This window comes from Carassius carassius, chromosome 37 (assembly GCF_963082965.1).
Source record: "Carassius carassius chromosome 37, fCarCar2.1, whole genome shotgun sequence".
NCBI classification, from domain to species: domain Eukaryota; kingdom Metazoa; phylum Chordata; class Actinopteri; order Cypriniformes; family Cyprinidae; genus Carassius; species Carassius carassius.
Window position 1 is genome coordinate 14,319,413 of NC_081791.1, and position 25,478 is coordinate 14,344,890.

The following is a 25,478-nucleotide window of genomic DNA, read 5'->3' on the forward strand; positions in this document are numbered from 1 at the left end:
ATGGCAAGATAGAGAGATCGCTTTAAACCGTGGACTTTTAAAAAAAAAAAATAAATAAATAAAAAAAACCTGCATGAAAACTGCAGACTTGGCAGCACTAGTGCTAGTCTTGGTTTTTACAACAAATGAACCGTGAAGTCTTGAGACAAAACTGAGCTGGTTCTGTTTAGAGAGTCAAAAACATTGCAAGTGGTCAGTGTAGTCTGATTCCAGAAATGAGTAATTGCAACTCTTGTAATTGCAGTTCTTGTAATGCAATAGTGCCTTACTGTAAAACTATGTAAGCAGAGTGGACATGTACTGTATAACTGAAATGAATCAAATCTAGAGCTTGTGAATCCGAATGAAAACTATTTGGGAAATTGATACCAAGGCCTGTAATAACCTTGCAGATTATTAAGATTTACAGTATACATTAATTAAGGCAAAAACAAAATCTGGGCATATAAATGCACCCCTGCAAATCGATGGCCCCATAACCAAGTTTGTTATAAAGGCACATGCTTCCATGGTGTAATGCTGTCCGCCCTTATGAGTCATCCCTCCTCAACACCGCATGGGAAATACGAGGACGTGCCCCGATCAAAAGAGCTCTGGCAATAATACGCTCAGTTTATTCTGGAGTATATGAAGAGTAACGTCACCAGCGATAAGGTTATCAGCAACAGTGATGTCAGACATTCATCTGGTTGCAGGTGGGAATTAGCTGAATTCCCCAGGCCTGAGGATCCTGTTTCTGACCCCGTCTTCCTAGTAAATACATTCTTTAAGCACTGATGTAACTACAATCTGTTTTTATTATTCCTTTGCACGATGTGGGGTTGTGGCATGATGACACGGTTTATGTCAGAGTAAAAACAGCTCTCAGAGGCGATGTATAATCATAATTATGGGCCGGAATTGGGGGGTGTAGGGCACTCCCACCACCAGGGAAGCTACATGAAAGCTTCATGCTTCACAGCTCTCAGACTGCAGTTCTCAGTTTGGTATAAAAGGTTTTGGACTCCACACTGATCAGAGAGAACGATGGGTGACTTTAAATATAGTGTTACTGCAGCTGCAATCAACCTGGCAGATGATGCACCATGGAAGAAGATACAGAAGAACACCTTCACACGCTGGTGCAACGAACACCTGAAGTCTGTGGAGCTGCAGATCAGCGATCTCAAGTTCGATCTGAGCGATGGCCTCATCCTTATCTCACTGCTGGAGGTACTGAGCCATAAGAGGATGTTTAGAAAGTACCACGCGCGACCAACCTTCAGACAGCTCAAGCTAGACAATGTTTCGGTGGCTCTGGAGTTTTTGGATCATGAAAAAGTTAAGTTGGTGTCCATAGGTGAGTTCGTTCAAAAGAAGGTGTTCACAACAATCTATTAGTAGTTTTCTCAAGTCCTTTTTTTTAACCCATATGTACAGCATTTTAAAGATCTAGTTTTTGAAGTTCACATTGAAGCAATCTGCTGTTTTAAAGTCACGTGTTCAAAAATATCTACAGATCTAGTCCAAATAAATCAGGAGAATAATAGATGAGTTGCAGAGAATAGTGAAAGTCATAAATGTTTCCAAAATCGTTTCTTTTTTTAATGTATTTTTTGTAAACCGTAATATCACAGAGACTGTGCAGTGATTTATTTATTTAAAAAAAATTTATTTAGTACATATCAAGTATGTCAAAGCACACACTGCATGAATAAACAGGGCTAACTTTAAAATGAATCCATGTTTATACTCCCCTTAAATTGAAAGCATGTAATTAGAATGAACAAGCCATGATTCACCTTTAATTATACTAATTAGGAAAAATAGCAAGTATAATTGTCTGTATGCTGTTAACAATGTTTCTGGCTCACAGCAGCTGAGGCTATTACGCCATATAGGTGAACATCAACAATTTGATTATAGTAATTTTGCTTTAAACATTCACTTCACATTGTTTAATATCCATGTACAATTATAAGGTGATTGGCAGGGTTGGTATGGTTAACTAGAACTATAAAATTTGTCTTTGTTAATTGAAATTAAGCTGAAATAAAATATAAATGTAAATAGGAGATAGAAAACTTAGAAATTAGAAATGTTTGCATGGCAACTGACTAAAATTAAGTTGAAGTACCAGAATGACAAAAAAATCAAGTAAAAATAACATTAAATATAAATATAAAAAAAGACAAAGAAATTACAAAATGTATAAGATAAACTAAAATTTAAAACGAAAAGTGAAAATATATTAAAATAAGAATTCATAATATTAACCATGTAAATTATTTTACAATGGTGATTATCATTTTTATTGTATCTACTACTAATTATGACTAATAGTTCAGTTTGTCTCTTAATGAAGTTCAGCTGCGATGTCAGTAAGTTGCGTCTGTTGTCTGAAAAGCATTAGCATTTCTTCAGAAAGACGTAATCAGGTGTTGAGCTCAGTCTTCACAGATAATGAACTGAATTGCTGGTCCCACATGTTTTTCATATAAATTCCTGTGCATGGCCCCTTCCCTAATTAGGGAGCGTAGTCATTGGGTCAGAGTGTCCTAGTGTCAAATTGGGGACGGCACTTCAGTCGATTAGCTGTTTCCTGGACTAGAACAGTGTTCCTAGCTGAACTCTCTTGTTTGGATGTCATGGATAAACAGTGTTGGGAAGGTTACTTTGGAAATGTAATAGGTTACAGATTACAAGTTACCCTATTTAAAATGTAATAGTAGTGTAACTTTTTCAATTACTTTATTAAAGTAATGTAACTAATTACTTTTGATTACTTTTTGATTACTTTTCAAAATCTCCAATAATTGTTTATTTGCAACTGTTAATCATCTTCAAACATTTACACCATTCAGGTTTAACCTTACAGCAGTGCTAAATACTGTCAGACTTTTACAATCCTTCATCACTTGAATTAAGATGATCAAATTTGAACACATGTCTGCATGTCTGCTTCATTAATTTCCACATGGGGCGGACTGGGATAAAATTTCAGACCGGGAAATCTCAAACTCATACAAACAAATTCATGGACAACACTATTTTTTGTATGGACCTGATATAAAAAAAGATTTAAATCTTTAATTTGGGGACATGCAAAATAATTAAAAGTTCTCTCCTGAACTTCACCTTCACTTCATTTCTTTTTTCTTTTCAGTCTCTTTATTTTGCCCTGTTATCCATCTACCTCATGACTTTAACACTCAAGATTTAACAAAACTATACTTTCTAAATTGCCTACATGTCAAATTGAGTGCATCACTACAATATAAAATCCTAATACTGAACATGAGTCATGTTTTTCCCTCACAAAAATTAACTGCTTTTATTACGTAAAAGTACAGTAACCATGTTTTTTTTAATTATTATTATTGCAAATGGATTACCATTTGTATTTATTTTTAAATAAATAAATATGTAAATTTGTGGCATGGTTTAACAACAGTAACCTTTGTCTCTGAATTTATAGCAAATATTAAAACTTTGCATATGCTTTGATGCAAGTGTACTTTTGATATATTTGTCCAATGTGGCATATTCCGTCCGTGTTAGGCAATAGCAATCCCGTTTTTATGACTGGATTCTACTAACCAGACTATGTTTCTGCATCGCGGAAATTATAGGGCCGTACGTCTCAGAATAATCAGTTCAATTTGGGAAAGAAATCAATTACATCTGTATGTGGATGTGTGTAAATATTCAAATGTAATCCCCACTGTAATCTTTAAAATTTTCAGAAGTAACTGTAATTTAATTACTCATTTTTTCTTAGTAACTGTAACTGATTACAGTTACATTTATTTTGTAATTAAATTACGTAATTAAGTTACATGTAACTAGTTACTCCCCAACACTGTGGATAAATGACAAAAAGCATTTGGTGTATTAAAAAAATGTAAAAGTAAAATTGCCATGTGACAGTCTCTAAATTAAAAGAACAAACAGACACACCTTCACTGTCTTTATTCAGACAGTAAGGCCATAGTGGATGGGAACTTGAAGCTGATCCTGGGTCTAGTGTGGACCCTGATACAGCATTACTCCATCTCCACCCCAGTGTGGGAGGATGAGGCAAACGAATCAGTCTCCAAACTGACTCCAGAGATGAGGCTTCTGGGATGGATCCAAAACAAAGTCCCTGAGCTGCCCATAACAAACTTCAGCCAGGACTGGCAGGATGGCAAGGCCCTCGGTGCATTAGTGGATGGACTGGCACCAGGTAAACCAAGTTTCTCATATAGTGCTTTTTAAACTCCCTGTGGTCATGTGTTTTCTTTCTTTTTGTATGTGTTGAAAAAAAAGCCTTTTGCCAGAGGTTTTTGTCTTACGAAATGATTGTTCTGGTTTGTGCAGGCTTGTGTCCTGACTGGGAGAGCTGGGACACGGTGCATCGGGTGAGTAACACTAAAGAAGCCATGCAGCAAGCTGATGATTGGCTTGGCATTCCACAGGTGAGTTCAGCCAGAATAGACTGGCCAGTTATGATAACATTCTCAGTGATTTGCTCATATCAATTTATGAATCCTATTTTTTTTTTTTTTTTTTTTTTTTTACATATCTATGATTAACTTTATCAAGCTCATAGCCCCAGAGGAGATTCTTGATCCAGCTGTGGATGAGCAGTCAGTGATGACATACCTCTCCCTTTTCCCCAAAGCCAGACTGAAACCTGGAGCTCCACTCAAGCCAAATAAAGGTTGGGCACATTATAAGCCCCTCTGCTGTTTAGTCTTTTGATTTTTGTCACTAATAATGACAAGGCAAGAGGGAAAAGATGCATCATGATGATAATCAAACATTTGTTGATGAGAGAAGTTTCTGCAGGTTATTGATACGCAGTGTTGAGAAGGTTACTTTGCAAATGTAACAAATATAATGTTACAGATTGCAAGTTATCTTATTTAAAATGTGATAAGTTGTGTAACTCTTTCAATTACTTTATTAAAGTTATTAAACTTATTACATTATACAAACTAATTAATGTTTTTACCTGTTAATCATTATCAAAATCCTTCATCACTTAAATCAAGATTACAAAAATGTAATTTTAAAGCACAGCACTGGAATGCACTTTTTAAACACTGAAACGCATTGTTATCAGTCGCCATGGTGGCAACTAGAGTTATGTTAACTACCTTTTAAATGAACTGTTGTATAAAAGCAATATCACATCTGCAGTTGTGCTGTTATTGGTGTCAATATCAGCCGCACCTGCAGCCTCACTCCTACAGCCAACACCTTGATGTTGTTATGACACGTAATTGACATGGTATGTGGAAGTTACACATATCCAGTTGTTTTCATAATGTGTACAACCTTGAGAATCTTGGGTGTCATTTCATTTATTCATTTTTTTGTATCACCCTCTCATGCAATTTAAAATCTATCTTTCTATTTTTTTTTTTTTTCAGTCCCTAAACCCAAAGCCTGTCGTGCCACAGGACGGGGACTGCAGTCCAAAGGCATAAGAGTAGGTCAGCTGGCCCAGTTTAAGGTGGACACCCACAAAGCTGGGCCTGGAAACCTGGAGGTCAATATTAGAGACCCCAGTGAGTAATAGTCCATTATTCATAATCTGTATGAAGATTGTACACAATTAGGTATTCACTGTTAGGACTAACTAAAATTTTATCCTTTTTTTAGATGGTAAGGAAGTGGCTGTTACTCAGAAGGACACACATGAAGGTGTATATACATTTGAATATACGCCCACTGCTACAGGAGATCACACAGTGGAGATCACTTGGGTTGGTCAGCACATTGCCAAGAGGTTAGCTCTCATTTAACATAATAATAGCTGACACATTAACATTTCACATAATATTCACATTAACATAATAATAAACATTAACATTTCATTTTAATTTGAAGATTAAGCTTCTTATTTTTCTGTTACAGCCCATTTAAAGTCCATGTTGGTTCAAAAGCTGGGCCACAGAAGATCCGGGCATGGGGACCAGGACTGGAGGGAGGCACTGTGGGTTTGTCAGCTGATTTCTTAGTGGAATCCGTTGGTGCAGATTCGGGCATGCTGGGTGAGTGGATGTTTATGTACAGCGGGTAAAATAAATATTGAACACATCAACATTTTTCTCAGTAAATATATTTCTAAAGGTGCTGTTGAATTTTCACCAGATGTCGTTAACAGTCAGAGTAATCCATACATACAAAGAAAAGAAAAGAAAACAAATAAATTCTGAAATTAAGTTATATGAAATAAAATTGAATGACACAGGGAAAAAGCATTGAACACATGAAGAAAGGGAGGAGCAAAAAGACATGGAAAGCCAGCCAAGACACCGGCTGAAATCTATCAGTAAATAGAAAGCAATCCTGCCCTTTGTAAAATGAAATTAATATTAGTTGGTTCAGTCCCAACAGATGGCCTATAAAAAGTTGTCTCATTTCCTACGTGTCACACAAGAAACATTTCATGATGGGTAAAAGCAAAGAGCTCTCTCAAGACCTTCACATCCTTACTGTTGCAAAATATACTTGGTTACAGGAGGATTTCTAAACTCCTGAATATCCAAGTGAGCACTGTTGGGGCCATAATCTGGAAGTGAAAAGAACATAATTTCACCATAAACCAGCCACAACCAGTGAACATAACAATCAGAAGAGTTTTCTAAGAGCCAAGGATCACTTGTGTAGATCCTTAGAAAGACCTGGAATTAGCAGTTGCAATTGTTTAAAAAAAAAACAATAATGCACTTAACCGCCCTGGCTCGCCATGCAAGGCTCTATTGCTGAAGAAAAAGCATGTTGAAGCTCATTTAAAGTTTTCTGCACAATATTTAGACAAGCCTGTGAAATCCTGGGAGAAATTAGTCTGGTCAGAGTAGACCACATTTGTACTCTTTGGATGCCATAATACACACCATGTTTGGAGGACAAATGGCACTGCACATCACCCCAAAACTTCATGGTGTAGCACTAGCAAAATTCATATAATTGAAGGAAGGATGAATGGAAAAATGTACTGAGACATTCTTGATAAAAATCTGCTGCCATCTACCAAGATGATAAAGATGAACGAGGGTGGACATTCCAGCGAGTCAATGATCCCAAACACAGCCAAGGAAACTCTCAGTTGGTTTCAGAGAAAGAAAGTAAAGCTGCTAGAACGGCCCAGCCAATCACCTGACTTGATTCCAACAGAACATCTATGGAAAGAACTAAAGATTAGAGTTCATAGAAGAGACCCATGGAACATTCAAGATTTGAAGACCGTTTGTGTGGAAGAATGGGACAAAATCACACCTGAACATATGTTATGTTGTGTTGTGTTGTGCTTTGTGTTATGTAAAACAGATAACATTAATTACCAATAAAATGGACAGTTAATTTAAACTTTACTTTATACCAATTATCTTTCTGACACATTTACTACTAACAAAATGGTACAGCTAATTTATACTTCACTTTTTACCAATTATCTTTGCAAGGTTTTGCCATTGAAGGTCCATCTAAGGCAAAGATTGAGTGTGATGACTGTAATGATGGCTCCTGCCTTGTGCGGTTCTGGTCAACTGAGGCCGGTGAGTATGCTGTACACATAATGTGTGATGATGAAGAAATCCAGGACAGTCCCTTCATGACCTCCATCAGACCTAAGAGAAAAGACTTCCACCCTGAAAAGGTAAAATACTATATACTCACCTATTAAAGGGATAATTCACCCAAAAATGAAAATTCTGTCAGTAATTACTCTTCTTCAAGTCGTTCCAAAGACATTCATCTTTGGAAAAGAAAATTAAGATATTTTTGATGAAATCCGAGAGCTTTCTTACCCTTCATTTACAGCAAATCAGCTACCACGTTCATGGCCCTGAAAAGTAGTAAGGACATTGTTAAAAGATCATTGCGCACAAAAAGTATTCTCATAGCTTCATAAAATTACAGTTGAACCACTGATGTCACATAGACTATTAACAATGTCCTTTCTATGCCTTGAATGTATCAGTTGTGTTGCTGACTATGAAGGAAAGCTCTAGGATTTCATCAAAAATATCTTAATTTCTGTTTAGAAGAAGAACGGAGGTCATATCTTAATTTGTGTTTAGAAGATGAACGGAGGTCATATCTTTGTGTTTAGAAGATGAACAAGGTCTTATGGGTTTGAAAGAACATGATGGGGAGTAATTAATGACAGAATTTTCATTTTTCGTGAACTATCCATTTTGCAGACATGTCTAGTGTGAGAGCCCTTGCACTTCTCAGAGAGATCCATTTTATATGAAGGAGATGTGTTCATTAGATATAGATTATGCATGTTGGGTTTTAGGTGACAGTAGAAGGACCAGGTGTTTCCCAAATCGGCTGCATAGTGAACCTTCGAACCAAATTCACAGTAGATACCAGGCGAGCTGGTGAAGGAGAACTTAAAGTTTATGCTCAGGTATTAAATGCAGTAAAATATTTATGAATTTTCTTCACATTTAAATTGACAGCAATTGTAATTTTCAGTGTGATTTGACTTCTTCACAGAGAGCAGATGGAGAGTGTGTAGATGTCATTGTTGCTTCTGAACAATCTGGTGTCTTTGTCTGCTCCTACATCCCTTCATCTCTCTCCAAACACACCATTGCTGTGGCTTGGGGAGGAGTCATGGTTCCCGGGAGTCCTTTCATTGTGAGTGCATATATTGATCTTGAAAAATAGTTTTAAACATGATCGTATAATATGAAGGGGGAAATATAAAACTGAGAATGTGATGTACAACAATAACAACTGAAGTTCATTCTGATGCATTTCATTTACATGATCTAATGAAGTTAAAGAAGACTCATTTTCCCCAATTTGGTTTGCATCATGTTGCATTAATGTTCCAGCATCTGTTGCCTTATTGAAATTCCATTTCATCTCGCAGTGGCTTTAAACCTGTCTGGTGATGATGTACTGCTGCTTAATGCTGCAGCCAGAGCTCACAGGAATGTAAAAGGATGTTTATTACTCTATTTGTACTGGCATTGCCTCTGTCAAGAGGGAATGAAACTATGCTTATTGAAATCACATGTGAAAAAAACGTATTTCAAAACAAGCCAATGAGCACTAAAAAAACTGTAATCTTCAGTTCTTTGAAAGCCTGTAATTGCTGCGATGAAAAGTTTTGTATGATCTCTGCATCATTGCTGTTTCAGGTGACACCTCGCAAGATTAAGATTACACCATGTAGCCCAGTCTGGTTTAAACCAGATGGATCGGAAATTTATTACTCTGGTGAGTTTAAAGAAACAGTCTTTTTTTTTTTTTTTTTTTTTATGTTATCATCATTTACTCATCGTCATGTTATTCCAGACATGTATGGTGGAACGCAAAAGGAGAAATTTTGAAGACTCTTCACACAGCTTAGTGTACGGAACAATCGGTTTTCAAATTGATAAAAAATAATAGATATAAATATAAATATACAGCTACAGCTTTTTATTTTATGCATGTGTAAAAATGCAATAATCAAATAAAACATTGATAAAAAATTTAAAATTTTGGGGTAAGGGGGGTAAACTTTTTCAGTTATTTGAATTAAAATTAAATTACATTTATGCATTTAGCAGACGCTTTTATCCAAAGCGACTTACAGTGCATTCAGGCTAACATTTTTTACCTAACGTGTTCTCTGGGAATTGAACCCACAACTTTGCACTGCTAACACAATGCTTTACCCCTTGAGCCACAGGAACACTATTACTATTTATTAATAATATATATTTTAAATAAATTAAATTACTACTACTAATAATAATATTAAATTATTAAAAAGTAATATCACCTCTTAATTTATAAATATAGTGATATTCATGTCTCTGATATTTTTTATTTTAATTGATATGATTGTGTTCAGATGACGTGATGGACCTTGATGAAGACTTCCCAGATAACGTACGGCCTGGTGGCCATGGAGAGCTTGTTATGAACATAGTCAGCCCATCAAACTTCCAAGCCGATGCCACAAAGGTATTTAGGCTTACGCATTTTGTGTATTCACTTGAATAGTGTAGTATCAGATGTTGTTTGTTTCTTCAGGTAAGGGCTCATGGTTCAGGCCTAAAAGAAGGTTTTGTTGGAGAACAGGCTGAGTTTATCATTGACACAAGCAGAGCAGGCAGTGGAAGACTTGCCATAAGAGTGGATGGACCCTGTGAAGTTGCACTACAATGTCTGGACAATCAAGATGGCACTTGTACAGTGTTTTACCTTCCCAAAGAGCATGGGATGTATAAAATAAATGTCCTTTTTGACAACTCTCACATAACTGGCTCTCCATTTCAGTCTGTTATACAGAAGCAGATTGACCCCTCTAAGGTTTTGGTAACAGACCTTGATCTGCTACAGGGGAGAGTCGGTGAACCTTGCATTGTAAATATAAACTGTCCAATGGCAGGATCTGGAGCTCCATCTGTTCAGGCTGTCTCCGACTCAGCAGTCATTGTCCAAACAGAAGTGAAGGAGAATGAAGATGGCACCTACACAGCTGTTTATGTGCCTCTAACTGGAGGCGTATATACGCTGTTTCTGAAATATGGAGAAAAGGAGGTGCCCTTTCGTAAAGTTATGGTGAATCCAAAGGTCTACAAAAGCCATGTAAAAGTGAGCAGACAAGGTGAAAAGACCCCTATATGTTTGTCCCATTGCCATTGGTTTGAATTCAGACTCTATTTGTTTTCTTGACTTTGTCTTCTCGTCCGTTCTGTTGTTTCAGGCGTTGTGGTTAGTGATTGGGAAACTGATACATGTCAAGTTGTTGCAAATGGTTTGGGTCTCCAAAAGGGCCTGACTGGACATCCTAATGTGTTTCATGTAAATGCCAGGTAAGAAGTTAATTTCAAATATGCATTCAGAGCCAAAAACGACTGGCAACCCCATTTGATCCATAATGCTTCTCTTTCTCAGCAGATCTTCAGTTGATGATTTAGACATAACAGTGGAGGGTCCGTCTGAGTGTAAGGTGACATGTGAAGACAGCGGTGAATTCATGTATAATGTGGAATATACTCCTTCAGTGCCTGGTGACTATAAGGTCACCATTACCTGTGGAGAGAACCACATTCCAGGTCAGCTTTACATTCACCAGAAACAATTGCTATTTTCCTTTATTTTATTTACTTTTATTATATGAAATCATTCCTAGCACAAGAAGGTATAATTTCAATTCTAGGTATGATCAAGTTGCTTTTACTAGGTGCAGTTTAGGTCATCAGGTCATTTAATATTGAATCATTATTAAAAAATTGAATTCTTTAATGTAAATAAACTATTTTTATTGAGAGATTTGTTTGACTGGTGAATAATTGTATTTATTTTTTTTTACATTTAAATCCATCACATGAATGTATTTTAGAATTTTGTCTATTTTCATAAAATTAATTTTTGCCATTTTCGCCTTTATAATGATAGGAAAGCTCAGAGCTGACAGGAAGTGAATCAGAATGAATCAGACTTAGAATTTTGTCTTGAATTGAACCTAAATATTATATATAGTTTTGTTGATTGTATGACATTTGTTACCCACTTTTTTCTCACCATGATGATCGCACTGTTGCTAACATTTATTAACACACACACATATATATATATAAAGGTGCACACTTAAATGAAATTGATGTTTTACACAAATGCTGTCTAAATTAAACAGGAAGCCCATTTATTGCATCAGTGAAGGATTTTTCAAGTACTGTGGACTCTGGAGTCTGTCTGCAGTCAGGGATCTGTGTATCTACAAATACCGATACTCATGGTAAATATTTGTATTTTTTTTTCCTTGAGATTAAATTTGTCCAACGCAAGAAGTCATGTCTACACATTTGGCACAGGTACTGAAGTGCCAGAGATCAAATACAGCGGACAAGGGATTTACAGATCAAGTCCACCTCCATCAGTGGAAGACACAGATTCCTTCATAGATCCTCAGAGACCTTGTGGAAGCAGCAGGTTAGATTATATATATTTTTTAAATCTAAAACAATGTTATATGACCATTATCTGAACACCTATATTCTCAACTCTTTTAATTGTAGTCCCATCCAGTTCCAAACACTGCCTAGCCGTGACCGTAATACAGAGAATCCCTCAGGTCGTGGTGGGGATATGGCAGAGGTTATTGTTCCTGGTTTTAAAGGTGGAATCTGTGGTAAAACCCCTCAAAGTTTTACGATTGACTGCAGTAGCAGTGGAGAAACACCAGAGACTGTTGCTGTGGTGAGACCCGATGGTGAGCACAAGGTAAAATGTTTAAGCTTGCAAGCGTGGGGAAAAGCATTTTTGAGAAGCTTTGAATGTTTGCACTGTAGGTTCCTTAGAGCTTCTGGAGGTGACAGACAGTGGAGATGGCAGTTATACTGTTGTCTATTTGCCCACCATGGATGGCTGTCATTTGTTAATGGTGAAATTCACTAATGATGAGAGCTTTAATCGGTGAGATGTGTTTTTTGTTGTTGCAGGGAATGTTAAATTTTGTGGGCTATATGTTTATTCCAGGTCAAATGTTTTTTGTTTGTTTTGTTTTACTTGAGTAGCATCTCTTAAAAAAAATGAAGTATGCTTAAAAATAGTTAACTAAACCATTAACTTAAATATAGTTATATTAAATGGTAATTTAAATAATTTATTAAATATTTTTTATTGTCAATTATTTGTGACTGTACATTTTTATTTATGATTTTTTTTTTTTATTATATATATTGTTTTTTTTTTTTTTTTTTTTTTTTTTTTTTACAGACAATTCAAGTTTGAAGTGTTGCCAATAGATGACAATGCTCAAGTTGATGTATCAGGTCCAGGTCTGACATCAGGGGTGTGTGCCTGGCGTCCTCAAACATTTACCGTCGACTGCACCTGCACAAGAAAAGTTCCACAGTTTGTTGCCATAATGACACCAGATGGTATTACACCATGTATAATATTAGATCACAACTACTAATTCAATATTTCAGTTACAAGTGTTAAATTGCATCTTTTGTTCATCATTAAATATAGGCTTGACTGAGACGATAGAGGTTGAAGACAATGGCGATTGGACATACACTGTAAACTACACTCCTTCAATGGAAGGGCTTCATTCTCTGATGGTCAAATATGCTGAAGACCATTCCTTTTGCAGGTATGAGCATTCCATTCATGGGCACAAAATATGGATTAAATGCATAGGTTGTGTCCTATAGAGAAATTTGATGCCTGTTATTGTTCATTTACAGTCCTTTCCACTTTCACGTGTTGCCTGTGCCTTATTCTGATGATAAACACTGTGGAGGTAAAGGCTTTAGGAATGGTACTGCAGTTTTTGAATTGGGCTTAGAGGCGCAAGTGTGTGTAAACACTCCTCAGACCTTCACAATCAATGGCAGTAGCACTGGAGAGCCGCCAGAGACTGTAGCTGTTGTTACACCTGATGGTGAGAAAGTAATGGAGAGGATCTATTATGTGGTGTTTACAACAGAATTTGACTCATTATTTCCCTTTGCAGGAAAAATCAAGCTATTAAATGCAAAAGACAATGGAGATGACACATACTTGGTGTCATACTCCTCTTCTGCTGAAGGAGCTCACTCAATTATGGTAAAATATACCAGTGATGACTCCTTTAGAAGGTAATTTTAGTTGGTAGCCACCCAATACATGCATTCCATATATACAGGTTCTTATTTCATGCTATCTTTCAGTCTTCTCAGGTTTCATGCAATACCTTCTCACTATGATAGCAGTGTTAAAGATGTCTTAAACAAAGAGGAGCATTGGAGTCAGGAGGAAAGTGTCCATGCTAAGGCTCCTCCGATACTTGCTAATGGCTGCAGTGTGGCACCAGAGACTGTCGCCACAGTGACAGCTAATGCTCCCAACCGTGAGTTTAAAATATTGCAGACATTTGCATGGCAGTATGTTTGATAGGGTTATCAGTTACATGGGGTTTTTGCATGTAGGTTCAATCAAACTTGCACATGTGATGGAAAACAAGGACAGAACTTGTGCACCAGATATGGAGGGCTGTAATTCTGTAATGGATAAATACATCAATGAAGAGACTTTAAGAAGGTAAATTGGTAATTTAATGAGTCTGATTTATGTACGATTACCTGTTAGACATTTAGTCATTTCTATAGATCTACTAAAAATATTTTGTGTTTTGTTTGTGTCTCAGCATCTCTGAGTTCCCGGAAGACTTGACAGTTGGACATACAGAACCAAAGATTTGTGCTCAGATCCCTCAGTCGTACAAAATCAGCTGCAGTAAATCTGGGAAGCCCCCTGAGTGTGCACTGATGATCTCCCCCAACGGTGAGGATCAGCTTCTCTTGAGAGACTAATCAGATTTGTATTGCTGTATCTTGTGCAATTGTCAAAGCTTTATATCTACAGGAAAGACTGAACTGACAGAGGTTAAAGAAAATGCAGATGGGACTTACTCCGTTAAATATTCTCCAAACATAGAAGGTCTTCATTCCCTGATGATCAAATATGTTGATGATGAGTCATATTGCAAGTAAGAATGAATGTGTTCAGTATCTCAGAAAATTAGAATCTTGATTTTTAGAAATCTTGGCCAACTGAAAAGTATGAACATGAAAAGTATGTTCATGGATGTTCAAGTTTTATTTCAAATAAATCTATTTATAACAACGACTGAAAAGAATTTTAAAGTCTTTAATTCTATTTGCTTTTCAGTGCTCTGAGATTCCATGTCCTGCCTCACTCTGCTGTAAAGGATCAACATGTAACCAATGCAACTGAGGTTTGTGGCGGACAATTAAAGGAAGATATCTGTGCTCAAACTCCTCGGACTTTCACAACTTGCTGCAAGACTAGTGAGGCCCCGGAGATTGACCCTATGAAAGCCGATGGTGAGCCCCTGATTATATGATCTGGTTATATAATCATCTGATATTGACACAGAAACCTTGTTTATTGTGGTATTGATTTGGCAGGCAGTACAAAACTTGTTAAAGTGTTAAATAATGAGAACAAGATCAATGCCGTAAAACACACGCCCTCTGCTGAAGGCTTGCACTCCTCAGCTATCAGAGATCGCAGTGAGGAGGATTTTCAAAGGTAAGAAGTTTATACAGTCCAGTTTCTATCTAAACCATATACATTATTAATTCTATCTCAATATCCTTATTCATTTTTCACAAATTTGTGCTTTGTTTATCCCTTAATTAACTGTGACATGAATTATAGTCACCAGCCGCCATCATCATGCAAACCTCAAGGTTTTCAAAACAAGGTATGAATGTGTGAAGCTTCTTCAAAAGTTTCAATCTGTTTAATAATGTCCTTGAGACATTTCTTACCCTGGATGTCTTTAACATCTTGATTATTTCCCATCAGGTTGAAGGCAGAAATGTAATTCCTCTTGGGACCATTAATCAAGCAGGGTTTCTATCATGTGATATAGTCCTGCCATCAGACTTAAGTGAAGGTGAAATTACAGGTGAGATGTTACCCAGATTCACTTGTTCATTTGAATAATCGCAGCCTTGCATCATTATTTGAACGGTATTCACAGGTGAGGTGATCACGCCGTCTGGAAAGACAGCACAGCCCAGCGTGATTGATAACAAAGACGGTACCATCATGCTAAAGTTTGATCCTTCAGAAGAGGGTCTTCACCAGCTACTTATTAAATCATCCAGAAATGATCTACCAGGTTAGACTGTGTGGAAAATATGGACTTGTCCCTCTTCTTTAATTCTTCAACAAACCAAATCAGATATTTGCAGATATTTCCAAATCAGTGTTTGCTTTACAGTTGATCGTGCTTTAATTGATAAGCATAGAATATTTTAGAGCTTTGCATAACTAGAAAAATATATATTCATTGTTAATATGATTTAATTTATCTTTTAATTTACCCATAATGTTTTTGTTTTTTTACATTTATATTATATGATATAGAACTCAAACGTTGTTTTGGAGGTGAATTAAAATAAGACGTGTTGATTTTTAGCTATTTTGCCTTATTTTAATGCTTGTTTAGTCTTTTTTAACCACTGTAAGTCATAGTTTTCCAAGGGCTCTTGGTTGAGAACCACTACTTTTTTCGTCCATATATTTGGCATGATGTGCCAGATGTAACTAAATACAAGCTTTACAAGTTTATTGATTGTATTTGCTCTTCTTAATTTTGACTGACTTACTTCACCCAGCAATCAACATTTGTGATATTTACTCTGTGAGAACAGTTTAAATACCATTCTTTCTCCTTTCTGCAGAACTTCCAATGCAGTATTATGCTAATAGTCTTCCTAATCGCAGCACTATGGCCTATGGACGTGGCCTTGTGTATGGAATTGCAGATGAGACTGCAACATTCACAATCTGTCAGGAAGATTCAGCCTCGAGTGAGCGTTTGTTTTGTGATTCCATAATAACGGACTGTGTACACTTTTGTGCAGTTGTACTGTATATTGTTTGTACATCCAATATTAGTTGACTTCACTCAACTGCATGTCAATAGAACCAAGAACCGCAACAAATTCAAGTGGAAAGTGTGCTGAAATGGATCATCTTTATGAGCAAAAATACAGTAATAACATTGCTGCTATCAAAGCATAATGAAATATCATTCATTGCCATTATAATAGAGTGCATTAGTGTCTGCCCATTTTCTCAGTGGCTTTGGTTCCTGAGGTATTTATTCCATACATTTTTCAACGAAGGAGTTTTAAATATTCTGTTAAAATGTTGTAAGCCATGGACCAAGACAGCTAGGAGGTGAACCAAGTTTTCAATAAAACTCCCTGTTTCCCTAAGGAGAAAATTTAGTTTTTTACTTCTGAAACTTGACACTTGCATAATTCTTAGAGCTATTATCTTATTTGTTTTAGGTGAGCTGGACATCACAATTGAGGGTCCATCTGAGGCAGATGTGTGCTGCTTGGACAATGAAGATGGCTCTTGTACTGTGAGCTACTTCCCAACTGAGCCTGGAGATTATGAGATCCAGATTCAAAATGATAATGTGCCTATCCGAGGTAGTCCCTTCAAGTCCAGAATTGCTGGTATGGAAACCCCACCAAACCTCAAACCAAATCAAACCAGATCAAAGCTGAAATCACAAGATGCATGGTTTTTATAACCCAATACAGATGGAAATGTGAGAAGGTCACAGGTAAAACTGGGCAGTGCGGCTGACTTTACCCTGGACATCACTGAAGACGATATAAGCCAGCTCTCAGCCAGCATCATGTCACCTGCAGGCAATAATGTACCCTGTTTGCTGAAAACACAACCTGACAGCCATCTTGGTGAGCCATGTATTAATGAGCACACAGCTGCAGTTGGGGTAGAAATGAAATGACAAGCATTAATAAGCCTCAACAAATACGTTTTAGCATTTGATCACCTCAAGGACACCAACATCCTTAGTGCCACTGTCAATCTTCATCAGAGGTGTGCTTTGTTTGTTATGCAGGTGTATCATTCATCCCCAGAGAAACTGGTGAGCATCTGGTCAGCATCATGAAGGACGGTGAGCATGTGAGCAACAGTCCCATCTCTCTTTCCATCAGTCAGGCAGAGATAGGAGATACCAGCAAGGTGAAAGCCTTCGGCCCCGGCTTACATACAGGGCACACCTTCTGCACATCTGAATTTGTGGTTGACACTTGGGATGCAGGTATGTTGCTTTCTAGTCAAATTATTTGACTTGCGCCTTATATTACAGTATGGATTGTGTGTTATGATGCCTTTTTGTTGTCCAAAACTAAATCTACACCTCCCCCAACCCTAAACTTGCATCCTACAGGATATGGTGGGCTAACAGTTGTAATTGAGGGTCCCAGTAAGGTAGATGTTCACACTGAGGAGCTGGAGCACGGAACCTGCAATATATCGTACTGCCCAATCAAGGCTGGGAATTACAAAATCTCCATTAAATTCTCTGATGAACACATTCCAGGTTAATACAGCTGCCTTGTGCAAGCACATGTACTTTTATGTATTTTTATTTAACAAGGTCACATTAAATTGATCAAAAGTTAAAGACATTTTTAATGTTTCCAAAAAACAACAACCCTGAACAAACATGTGTAACGGTTTCACAAAAAAATTAAAATTAAGCCACACAACTTTTTTTTTTATTTTATTTTTTATTTTTTTAGCATCGATAATAAGAAATGTTTCTTAAGCTTTTTTAAATCAACATAATAAAATTATTTCTGGAGTAATGGCTCCTGAAAATCCAGCTTTGCCATCACAGGAATAGATTACATCTTAAAATCTATTAAAAGGACAATTTTTTTTATTTTAATTTATTTAATTTTTTTTTTTTATAAAACTTTTTATATATATATATAATAACTTTTTTTGTGAAATTGCTCTTAAAATCCATTTTTAGGGGACATTAGACTTCTGATTTTACCTTTTCTAAATTAGCTGGAGTAAAGTATAATAAATGTATAAATATTATATTCCTCTTTACCAGGGAGTCCTTTTACGGCTGTGGTGACAGACCGTGTGCTTATGAGAGAGAACATCACCTACAACCAGAAAGCCGCTCCTATTGCCAGCATTGGGAGTGAATGCAGCTTAGCCTTCAAAATCCCAGGTTAGATGAATAGCACATCACACTAATCCAAGCACTTTATCTGGCTTCTCCGGGACTCTGCAGTGCCGCTAACAAAAATACATTCCCTTTCATTACAGGTACTGATGCTGAGACTCTGTCTGCTTATGTGCATGAGCCCTCGGGACGTCCAGGAGAGGCAGTTGTTGTTGCCACAGGCAGTGACACCTATGCAGTGAGCTTTCTAGCTAAAGAGATGGGAGTTTATAATGTGACTGTAAATATCCAAGATCAGACAATCCCTGGTTGGCCACTGCAGTACACCGTCGGGCCACTTGGACAGGGAGGGTGTGAAAAGGTCCAGGTGTGGGGGCAAGGCCTTCAAAAAGCTCTAGCAAGTGTTCCAGGTATCCTACTAATATTTTTGACGTTCTGTTTTTTGTTAATGTGAGGTGTTTTGTTACATACTCTTTGACAGCTGGCTAAGTCAGTTGTGAGTCATTTCAAAAGTATGTACTGATTTCGTTTTGCAGCTGACTTTAATATTTGGTCCCGTGAGGCCGGAGCGGGAACTCTGTCTGTCTCAGTAGAGGGTCCTGGAAAGATTGAGCTCCACTTTGACGATCAGCTGGATGGTTCTTGCATTGTGTCCTACACGGCTCAAGAGCCTGGTGGGTAATGACTAATGTTTAAAAAAAACTTTAAGTAAGTATTGCTTTTGATTATTTACAAAATGTAAAATGAACAGGCTGCCTCATAGAATGACTGAAGATGGCTTATATGAGGATGTGAACTTGATAATTGAGATCATCTTTTGACCATATTTGAAGTTTTGATATTATAATACCAATATCTGTAATTGTATTGAACGGGATGAAAAGGTTTAAAGTAAGACGAACCAGTTAATACCACAAAACATAACAGAATTCATCAAATCTGCTATTCTGGAGAATGATGGTCACTAGAGTTCTGGAATCATTTTGAATCATTTAAAATAGATTTGTGATACTATGATAAAAACATAAATACAATTAAAAAAACATGTAAACAAAAGGATTATTGGAGCATGCTTTACAACAAAATACTAGGATTTCAGGATTTCTTGAAAGTTTTACACTTTACTAGCAATTTCTGAGTGAATTTTTTTCAGTGTAATATTTCCATTATTTAATATAATTTTTCAAAAAGTAAGTTAGTATTTTATTCAATATATGAAGACTTGACCCATTCAAACCAAGGACAGTAATTATAATGACAACAATAATGTTAACTATACATTTTTTTAATTATTTGAGAATAGGGACATCCACTTCACAAAGGAACAATATTGTTAAAATTGTCAATAAGAATATTGACACCCAATCAGAATTCATCCTGCTTTACACCTTTATATAAACATAAATGTACATTTAACATCATCATATTAATTGATGATATTGTAAGGAACATTTATAGACATATTTACAGAATTTGTTCTCTTTCAGGTGACTATGAGGTTTCAGTCATGTTTGATGAGGAGCATGTTTCTCAAAGCCCTTTCTATGTGTCTGTCAGTGCTGCCACAGATAAGAGTCTCACGCAAGGACAAAATGGCTCTGGTATGAATTAGCAATGTTTTGGAGACCATTTCTATTTTGCATTGGAGATATTGAAGTGTGTAGGTCTGATGGTACTTTGTTCTTTGCTAGCTATCGATCATAATCAGATGTGTAACAGTTCTGAGAGACCCTCTCTGTCAGACATGGAGATGAACACAACATCTGACAGCAGTGCTGAGCCAGTTTTCCTGTCTGATGCTAGTAAAGTCATCTGCCATGGCCCAGGCCTGAGTAAGGGCTTTCTAGGACGCAAAAACACTTTTTATGTGGACTGCAGTAAAGCTGGTGAGTGCAGCTTGACATTAGCGAGAATGTTAAGTAATGTCTCCAGAGAAATGTGTGTCTCTGTCAGAACTGTGCAGCTGCTTTTGTGTTGTAGGACGAAACCTTCTCTTTGTGGGTATGCATGGCCCCACCGTCCCCTGCGAGCGGGTGTCAATCATTCACGTGGGCGGACATCAGTACAGGATCAACTATGCTGTGAAAGAAAGAGGAAAATACATATTAGCAGTGAAGTGGGGAGATGAACACATCCCAGGATCTCCATTCCATATTACTGTTCTGTGAAATGCCTTCATCTGTGTATGTGTGTGTATACACTACTGTTCAAAAGTTCGAGGTTGGTAGGGTTTTGTTTTTTAAGCATGCACTTAATCAGAAATGCAGTAAAATAGCAAATAATAATAATAATTTTCATATATGTGACCCTGGACCATAAAACCAGTTATAAGTAGCAAATGTATATTTGTAGCAATAGCCAAAAAACATTGTAAAAAACAATAAATTATAGATTTTTCTTTTATGCCAAAATTTACAAAAAGATATTTTGTAAACTCCCTACCACAAATATATCAAACCTTAATTTTTGATTAGTAATATGCATTGCTAAGGACTTCATTTGGAGATTTTCTTAATATTTCGATTATTTTTATTTTTTTGCACCCTCAGATTCCAGATTTTGAAATAGTTGTATCTCGGACAAACCATACATCATTAGAAGGTTTATTTATTCAGCTTTTAGTATGTGTATAAATCTCAATTTTAAAAAAAAATTTACCCTTATGACTGGTTTTGTGGTCCAATGTCACATATTTAAAAATGGAAGGTATTCCTATGATGCGCAGCTGAATTTTCAGCATCATTACTCCAGTCTTCAGTATGACATGATCCTTCAGAAATCAGTCTAATATGCTGATTTGCTGCTCAAAAAACATTTATTTTTTATTATCATTTGATATTATAAACAGTTGTGCTGCTTCATGTTTTTGTGCATTTTTCTGGTTTCTTTGATAAATGGAAAGTCCAAAAGAAAAGCATTAATTTACCTTTTAGTTTTTTTTTTTGTAGAAGTCGATTTAATGCATCAATGCTCAATAAAAGTATTAACATCTTTTTGTATTATTTTTATAATCTTAATTTTTTTTTTTATGTTATAATTTTAAAATATATTCTCCAAGATTTACCTTTCACTAAATTTAATGCAAAACTAAATTAGATGGCTGGGTGAAATCACTCATTTTAATTTCATTTCCATAACTTTTCCCAAAATGGTCTAAATGAAGTGATGCTTTTAGATCTGGTTTCTGGATGCCTTTAGATCTGGAATGTATCTGAAGAAAATGTCCATGTTATTTGAAATTCTTAGCAGTCTGTTATTAAAAAACAACAACATCTGTGTCTTCATTTGATATTATTTTTTACATTTTTATTTATTTGAATGATTGTTTTTTTTTTTTTTTGTGGGGGGAGTAAGAGGAATATTGCATTTTCCATTTGAACTCATTGATTTCTTGGGATCACGTGATCCGCATCCTAGAGTTTATTGGGGAATGCAGACAGCTGACATGGACTTTCATTAAGTTACAAGAACAGACTGCACACTGACTGGCTATGATGTTTAAATCAGACTTTTGGATATGTTATTTAAAACAGCTTGTTTAGAACTGACTGACATCAATGTAGGATTAACCTTATGAAGTAAGTTCATTGTTTTCACATGCTTCCAAATCTATTTGTTGAGTCATGGGTCAATTGTTATTGTTTGAATGATTTCTACTTTTAACCACAAATCAAATGTTCAGTTGTCTTAGTGAGATGCTTTATTTGTATGTTCAGAATTGTAAAATATCTTTGAATATACAAAAACATTAAGGAACCGTTAGATTTTTGTTTAGGCAGTGACACTAAAATGATGGTCATGTAAATATTTTAAGCGCATGGTGAGATATCTAGGTTACATGTATTGATTAGACACAAACAGATGCTGCCAGAGCCTCCCCCATCCCTCAGCATCATTCACTCTGACCTGTACATATAGCAGGACAACAAAGGTATCTTGAAGTTTTACTTCATTCCCTAGCATGTGTCATATTTGCCTGTCATTTCTGTGTAATCGTGTGCTGTATTGTTCTGCAGGGTGTTTACTGGATAAAAACTGCGTTGCCATGGATCAGGATATGGTGAATATGTTTGCCATTGCTGCAGGAACTCTTGCTATCCCTCTCCTCCTTTTCATGGCCTCTTTTATGCTGTGGCCATCATCACTCATCAAAGTCTATTACTGGTAATAATCTATAAATATCTTTATTTAGAATTGAAGCCCAACCTCCTGGTTTCCATTCAAGGAAACTAAAAGTAATGTTCTAGGCTTTTTAAAAAAAATGTAAATAACTAAAAGGCATGATGTGAAATTAATAAGAGATATTAAGAATTTTTAGGTCACCAAAAAGGTCACCGTGTGTGTGTGTGTGTGTGTGTGTGTGTGTGTGTGTGTGTGTATTTATTTTTTTACCAGATTTGTGACTGACATTTTATTCAAATTGTATGTAATAAATACTTTATATAAATATATTTTTTTATAAGTATATAAACCTGGTTATTGAAACATTTAGTTTTAGTATTATTACAGAAAAGTCTGTATGACTGACAAATGCGTCACATTAAGTTTATTAATTTATGTTAGAATTGTGTGATCCAAATGGATGAAAATGTATAAGCAATTCAAATATTTAAATCAAACATTTTTGAGTGTATGCATGCATTTACAAGCATCTTTTGTAGTTATGCATGTGTTTTTTTTTTTTACCTATGCAATTTGTTTGTGGAGGTACTGGAGGAGAACTCTGGGTCTGCAGGTACGTTATGCAGACTGCGGGGGTTATCGCTTCTGTTACTCATACAGGGGGAAACCAGGCCTCAGGCCTTCTGTACTCATGCTGCATGACTTCTCTGCTCACAAGGACACATGGCTCCCTATGGTGAAGGTACAGTATGTCAAGTGGCCTAGCTGTGAGGTCAAATGAAAATGCTGCTCCTTATAACAGCGATAAGCACATTGTGTCTTCATCCCAAACAGTACCTTCCCAAACATCTGCATTTACTGTGTGTCGACATGCCGGGGCATGAGGGTACAACACGTACCAACACAGATGACTATTCAATCCAGGGCCAGGTCCAGAGAATACGGCAGGTAATTGCTGGATGGGTACGTTTTTCTATGAATAGGGTACAAATAGATGCCCCACGACTTTGTTTTTAAGGCCGCAGATGCATAAATACTATGTGTGTGCTTTGAGAACTAGATATAAAATGCTATAAATTTACATAATCATTCAATTAATTGTTGTACCAAATCCTTGGTCTGAAATTACTGGTCCATATAATGAACTTTAAACTACATTTTGCATTTTGTTTACAGTCTGGCAGTTTTATTTATATTGTATTATTTTATAAATCTTGTGAATGTAGTGTTTATGATTATTTCACATTTATGGCTAGACAATAATATAGGGTTTTTAATGGTATGTTCCAAAATTTGGCAACAGCGATGCAATTACAATATTTATATACACAGCCAAAAGTTCAAAAGTAAATATATAAGCCAGCATATAAAATGTTTTTATTGGCAGAATTTGTGAACATTCACTACTTTTACACCACTCAGTTTGTAGAGGCCATTCGGTTAAACAGAAAGCCATTTCATCTGGTGGGCACTTCGATGGGTGGGACTGTGGCCGGAGTGTATGCAGCACATCATTCCTCAGATCTCTGCGGTTTGACCCTCGTCTGCCCAGCGGGTTAGTCAATAGATTTAGTCTTTGCATTTTTTTGGGTGCACTATTCTTTTACTATCACTCCTACATTCTCACATTTTTTTTCTATGAAGGTCTGAAGAACCAAATCGCGAGCCAGTTTGACAGTCAGATGCATGAAGTGGAGCGCAGCCAGTACACGCTGAACATTCCTCTTATCCCGTCCACCCCGGAGGAGATGGAGGAGATGCTGAAGCTCTGTTCTCACGTGCGCTTCAGAGTGCCTCAACAGGTTAAAAACACAGATGTAATGTAGAGTTACTCTAGATTCAGAACACACCTTCATGCTCGATCTGTGGCATTTACCTTTCATTACAGATTCTACAAGGCCTCGTGGATGTACGGATACCACACAATGACTTTTATCATGAAGGTCAGTACGAACATAGGCTTAGCCGCTGCAGTTATATACTTTTAGAAAGTGTTGTTTTTAATCATTTATTTGATTAAAAGTATCTTCTCTCTAAACTGCCACAGTTTTCATGGAAATTATGAGTGAAAAATCTAAATATGCCTTGCATGAGCATATACAGCAAATAACTACCCCTTTACAAGTCATCTGGGGCAAACAGGACCAGGTAAGTGTAAGCCGGCATACTATAATATTTTATAATAATAAAATATTTTTTTTTGTAGTTAAACTAAATTAAAATAAGAAATGTTAACAATTTATAAAAAAATATATATATATTTATTTTTATTAACTGAAATAAAAAAAATATTTGATATATATATATATATATATATATATATATATATATATATATATATAAAATCAAATATTTTTTTATTTCAGTTAATGTTTAAATATTTTATTTAGTGGTTTTAGAAAACTACAGTAGCCGTGATATTCCTGTCTTTATTTTCAGGTGGTGGATGTGTCTGGGGCAGCGGTGCTCACCGAGGCTCTTGCAGGCTGCCGTGTTGATCTGCTGGAGAACTGCGGTCATTCTGTTGTGATGGAGCGACCACGACAAACAGCCAAACTCATTTTAGATTTCATCATCTCTCAGCAGAGCACAGAGAGCGCCAGCACCAAAAAGAAATCCTGAGACAGCTCAGGATGTATTACTAAATACTTAACTGCAGCACCCCACTGGCCCTGAAGTATATAACAACCTTCTGGAGAAATAATATAAGTAATAATTTTGTAGTATGTATGTTCACATGCAAACAGCCTTTTAATTGATTAAAGAAAAAGTTCACGCTTATAAAAAAAAAAAAAAAAAAAAAAAAAAAGAAATTGTATGGTAACACTTTACAATTAGGTTTCATTTGTTGACGTTAACCTGAGCTAACAAC

The 25,478-nt window shown here is 36.3% G+C and overlaps 2 protein-coding genes across 9 annotated transcripts; both read left to right on the forward strand.

Annotated features, from left to right (window-relative positions):
- Window positions 1–888: 888 nt before the first annotated feature.
- Window positions 889–20,722, forward strand: flnb (filamin B, beta (actin binding protein 278)). Of its 4 annotated transcripts, none has more exons than XM_059527641.1 (43): window positions 889–1,339; window positions 3,959–4,207; window positions 4,342–4,439; window positions 4,567–4,684; window positions 5,400–5,537; window positions 5,632–5,758; window positions 5,887–6,023; window positions 7,437–7,630; window positions 8,276–8,389; window positions 8,479–8,622; window positions 9,132–9,210; window positions 9,833–9,945; window positions 10,015–10,609; window positions 10,691–10,799; window positions 10,882–11,042; window positions 11,624–11,725; window positions 11,802–11,919; window positions 12,006–12,199; window positions 12,279–12,402; window positions 12,706–12,869; window positions 12,964–13,087; window positions 13,182–13,378; window positions 13,451–13,574; window positions 13,647–13,825; window positions 13,905–14,016; window positions 14,123–14,259; window positions 14,341–14,464; window positions 14,647–14,822; window positions 14,907–15,030; window positions 15,160–15,205; window positions 15,310–15,412; window positions 15,488–15,628; window positions 16,194–16,322; window positions 16,809–16,982; window positions 17,070–17,228; window positions 17,396–17,599; window positions 17,729–17,881; window positions 18,407–18,529; window positions 18,628–18,894; window positions 19,021–19,158; window positions 19,972–20,085; window positions 20,176–20,370; window positions 20,465–20,722. In XM_059527641.1, exons 1-43 carry the CDS (start codon window positions 1,027–1,029, stop codon window positions 20,650–20,652), a joined length of 6,822 nt encoding a protein of 2,273 aa, XP_059383624.1. In that variant the 5' UTR covers window positions 889–1,026; the 3' UTR covers window positions 20,653–20,722. The 4 variants fall into 4 exon arrangements, with proteins under 4 accessions (XP_059383624.1, XP_059383625.1, XP_059383627.1 ...); XM_059527642.1 differs by having other exon boundaries at window positions 10,885–11,042; XM_059527644.1 differs by having other exon boundaries at window positions 10,015–10,591.
- A 1,023-nt stretch (window positions 20,723–21,745) lies between these two features.
- abhd6b (abhydrolase domain containing 6, acylglycerol lipase b) lies at window positions 21,746–25,363 on the forward strand. Of its 5 annotated transcripts, XM_059527650.1 has the most exons (10): window positions 21,746–22,062; window positions 22,336–22,415; window positions 22,501–22,648; window positions 23,192–23,348; window positions 23,441–23,569; window positions 24,029–24,161; window positions 24,251–24,408; window positions 24,495–24,549; window positions 24,654–24,754; window positions 25,046–25,363. In XM_059527650.1, the coding sequence occupies exons 3-10, from the start codon at window positions 22,530–22,532 to the stop codon at window positions 25,226–25,228; spliced, it is 1,035 nt and encodes a 344-aa protein (XP_059383633.1). In that variant the 5' UTR covers window positions 21,746–22,062; window positions 22,336–22,415; window positions 22,501–22,529; the 3' UTR covers window positions 25,229–25,363. The 5 variants fall into 5 exon arrangements, with proteins under 5 accessions (XP_059383633.1, XP_059383632.1, XP_059383630.1 ...); XM_059527649.1 differs by having other exon boundaries at window positions 21,746–22,415; XM_059527647.1 differs by having other exon boundaries at window positions 22,336–22,648.
- Window positions 25,364–25,478: the final 115 nt, after the last annotated feature.